The following is a 4,409-nucleotide window of genomic DNA, read 5'->3' on the forward strand; positions in this document are numbered from 1 at the left end:
AGATGTCCTATATAATGTTTTAGATCTTCTGAAGAAAGGCATGAAAGAGAATTCTCCCTATAAAACAGACAATAGGTTTAAACCTTACCAGGATCTCTCCAATACTCAAATAATAAATGTTACAGTCTGGTTGTTCAGTGTAACACAGGGGTCAACCTGACAAGATGCAAACTGTTTGGATTCTTTAGGTTGGACTTTTCATAAATTGAGCCTGTGCCTACATCATGCACAGTACAGAATGTGCAGATTTAGAATAAGCACTTTACAACAAGCTCTCATTTATCCTTAAATCTATTGGCATTGTGAAGCAATGTATTTTCAAAGTTCACAGCACAGTTAGTGTGTTTTCTGTCAGAACAGAGTCTTGATAGGCTACCGATGGTTTAAATTAAACACACAGTGAAACCTACTGAAACCCAACTGATCTTTGAGGATCATTTTTATTACAGTGAATAACTTGGCATTAAAATCAAGTAAAGAGTTCAGAAGTAGCTTGTTTTAAAGCCTTTTAAGCAGTGTTGGTAAATCTGAAAGGTGTTATACTGACATTGTACAATCAGATGACAATGAGCCTGATTAAATAAAGCTTTCAAAGACTGGAGAAGGTAGGCTATCTCTGGAGAAACCGGGTGATCCAACAAACCTGGAATGGATTTCCTAAAAATCATTTGATAATAGTTGACAAATGTTTTCAATCCTGGACCAGATCCATCTTTGGGTTGCTGGATCACCCAGGTTCTCCTATGACAGTCTGTCTTCTCTGTTCTTGGAGAGCTTTAATAAATCAGGCCCTGTGTGTATGAACAGCTTTACCTTATGAGGACGTAAATATACCCATACATAGCATATCCAGTATACTGTTCAGTGACAGTCATGGGATCCTGTATTCTGCCCCTTATCTCATTTATCACTGAAATGCATTTTGCTGATACAAATTCTTGTAGGTTTTCTTCATTTTCCTATAGTGATATACATCAATTCTGATTATATTTATAACTTGTATCTACACTAATAGAAATGAATAACTGTGACCTCGAGAAGCTCTCTGTTCCTGGAGTAAAGCTGGAGCCTTCATTTAAACCCAACATAACAAAGTACAAAGCGACATTGCCAAGTCATCGGACGCAGATCACAGTGGATGCCTATCCCAGTGATAATGGGGCCTCCTGCACAGTGCTGGTGAGTCTGGTGTAAAGATGTCATACAATTCATCCTCCTGTATGTAAATTATATCTGTAAGATTGTAGACCAGGGGTCGGCAAACTTCGGCCTTTAGGCCAGATACAGCCTAGCTGGTAGTTCGTGCCGGCCTAACGCCCCCTGGCCGATCCGGCCCAATGTGGATAATTTACCACCCTATTTACCACGGCCGGCGTCGATACTTCCTCCGCCACAGTAAATAGGGAATGCTCCCTGGAGGTAAATCCCTCTCCTCTGTATGCATTTCACTTCAGGGGGTGTTCTCTGGTGGTGGGCGGAGCCATTAGGGTGGGTCTGACCTAGTGTGCTCCCGCCCCATAAATGGCCTAGTGGCTATAAAACTTTGCCGACCCCTGTTGTAGACTCTCTATACAACTGAATAATATTACTGTAAAGTAATACAGGTAGTCCCCGAGTTCAGGACATCCGACACACGGACAACTCCTAGATACAAACTGGGCTTTCCTGCTGGTTTGTGTGCAAGAAGCTTGATAGGGGGGAGGGGGCGGTTCGCATGACTTGCAGAAGAAATCTTTTGCTAAACACAGCTGAGGTTGTGGGTGATCTTAGGTGGGTGAGCAGCCTCTTGTAACTCTTTATTGACCAAGAAAAACCCTGCAGTTGTTTCTTTTTGCATATGAAAGCACAGCTTGCTCCAGAAGTCAATGAATGTCTAGGCTCCATAAAGTTTTTTTTTTTTGCTTTGTTTGTGATTAACTCACAGTGAGGATTTTATACAGTAACTGACACCACACTGCCTAATATTATGTTGAGACAAACATCTGTCCTAATTGCAATCAATAAAATAATCTACCTGGTCCAACCTACATTCAAATTCAGCCTAAGAACAAACCTACAGTCTCTATCTCGTATGTAACCCAGGGACTACCTGTATATATGAGGCAGCCAAAATAATGATAATAATAAAAAAATATTGCTAATTAAAGCATAGCTACATCCACATTTAAAAATTGTAAGAAAGTAGGATTTATATTGCAGAAGGGACAGACAATGTCACTTCTGTAATAAAATATACTTACCTACCTGTTGGTGATCTCCGGGGGCTGCTAGGACTGAATGAACTTCTGCACACATGTGCAGGAGTTGTGTCATCTTGGCCTGCCCAACGTGGGATTGCATGGAAGATGGAACTCCAGAGGGTTCGAGGGATCCATGGAAGAAAAAGGTAAGTGTTTTTTTTTACTTTAGTTTTGCTTTAAGTGATCATACATGGGCTTCTCAGGGCAGTAAGTGAACTTCAACAGCCATTGCCACAATCTACATCAGTTGTCGCAAACCTTTCCAGACCTATGAACCACTAAATGCACGGAATCCAGATTGTGCATTTGCGGGGAGCTGTGTGTCACTCAAAGGGAAAGATACTTCAGTTCTCATAAAGAAAAATGAGAATAGGGAAGAGTGGTTTTATGGTTAACCATGAAATAATGTTTTCAATGTAAACTCCAGGACTGGATAATAGGGATAGGAAAAAATAAGACAAAAGTAAGGAGAAATTGCACTAAAACTGCATTTACCATGGAAAGGCACTTTAAGAAGTTAATGTACTTGATTTATTTCAGGGAGGTGAAGGTTCAAAGGTTGTGATGTTGAAAGATGGCCTCAATTCCGTGGTTGTAGAGGTGACTGCTGAAGATGGAACGATCCAGAAATACGTTCTAGAAATCACAAAGTTATCTGCCAGTCAAGCTTTACTCGAAGGCATACATCTATCTGAAGATTTGAAGCTGGTGCCTTCATTTGCTGCCAATATCTTTGAATATTCATGTATGTCCTATTATCATTTTAACATAAAACCTATAAAATCAATAAAGTGTTCCTAGAGCCTTTAAAGTGAACCCAGGGCCTTCCAATACAAGTATATACTGACAGTGTAACTGCAGGTGGATGAATGGTGCCTTTTCCGAAGTGTAAAGCACCTGGGAACACCTTAAGACCTCAACAATCTTACTAAAGAAGTAAGTCAGTTTACCCACCTGGTGGCCACCCCAAACTGATGTATCCATTTTGTGACCTTAAAGATATAAACTATTCTGTTGTTCATATCACTAACAACTATCCTAAAACCTGAAACTCCTGTTGGAGAGATTACAAATTATACGCCAGCAATGGGTTTAGCCCTTCATCCATCTAAACTAAAATGTCAGGATTACTTAATATAGTTATTTCACACTTTTTATTTTATTTCACATTATTTATATAGCGCCAACAGATTACGCAGCGCTGTACAAAGTCAAGTCACTAGCTGTCCCTCAAATGGGCTCACAATCCAATGTCCCTACCTCAGTCACATGTCTTTAATACAGTCTAAGTTCAATTTTGGGGGGAGGAAGCCAAGTTACTCTGTAAATTGATTAGTAAAGCTCTACACAGTTGCCTGAGAAGGCAATATAGGCAATTATATTCATATATACTGTAGGTCAGGGGTCCCCAATCCCTGACAGGTGAGGCGCAGCTCTGGCCGGTGCACCCCCCAATGGGGTCGGGAGAGAGGACTCCGTTTGGGGGGGCACACCATCCAGAGCCGCGGACCAGGCTCAGAGACACAACCTGCCCACTATTCCATCGCAGGCTCAGACAAGTGATGGGAGAGTGGGAGGGTTCTGGTATCAGGATGTCACTCTGGCTCCCCGCACATTCATGGTCCGGAGTCCGTGAGATTAGTGGCCGATGAGCTCCAAAAGGTTGGGGACCATTGCTGGAGGTAATGAGCTGATTATTTCCAACTCTTGATAATCGATTGAACAACCTCTGTGCACTTCTATGGAGGGGAGCACAAGAGGGTGTTGCTCACTTTTCTTCCCCTTTCCATGTAACAGAACAACACTGTACAGTGCTCGTTTGTTTATCCATCACTGGAAAAAATTACAAAAGATTGTTTCCATTGACAGTCATCGGATGTCCACCTGACCATTGGGTTGGATCAGACAATTATGGCATTTCTATATGAATGCCTTGATCTCTGTAGAAAACCCCTAGTTAAATATCCATAGCATAACAAACAGTTGCCCAGTTTAAAGTTTGCTTTCAAACTGCTATTGTTTTATCACAAGACAAGCCGTTTCTATACCACAGGTATAAGCGAGCATGCTCAACAAGGGGAAGACTTTTCCCCTTAGTGTAGGCCAATACTTGCTACTTTTAACAGTAAGGAATGATTATGTCTTCTGACTAAAATCTTTTAAATAAAT

General features: G+C 41.2%; 1 protein-coding gene across 1 annotated transcript in view; it reads left to right on the top strand.

Moving 5' to 3' along the window:
* The first annotated feature begins 1,007 nt into the window (after positions 1-1,007).
* The window catches only part of LOC140329883 (uncharacterized), a 5,840-nt gene continuing 2,438 nt past the window's right edge, over positions 1,008-4,409 (top strand). Inside the window, exons 1-2 of the mRNA XM_072410275.1 lie at positions 1,008-1,179; positions 2,781-2,985. Coding sequence (XP_072266376.1) covers positions 1,018-1,179; positions 2,781-2,985 — 367 coding nt within the window. The 5' untranslated portion in view covers positions 1,008-1,017. The remainder of the gene's footprint in view (positions 1,180-2,780; positions 2,986-4,409) is intronic.

The sequence above is a fragment of the Pyxicephalus adspersus genome, chromosome 4, assembly GCF_032062135.1.
Source record: "Pyxicephalus adspersus chromosome 4, UCB_Pads_2.0, whole genome shotgun sequence".
In the NCBI taxonomy this organism is placed as follows: domain Eukaryota; kingdom Metazoa; phylum Chordata; class Amphibia; order Anura; family Pyxicephalidae; genus Pyxicephalus; species Pyxicephalus adspersus.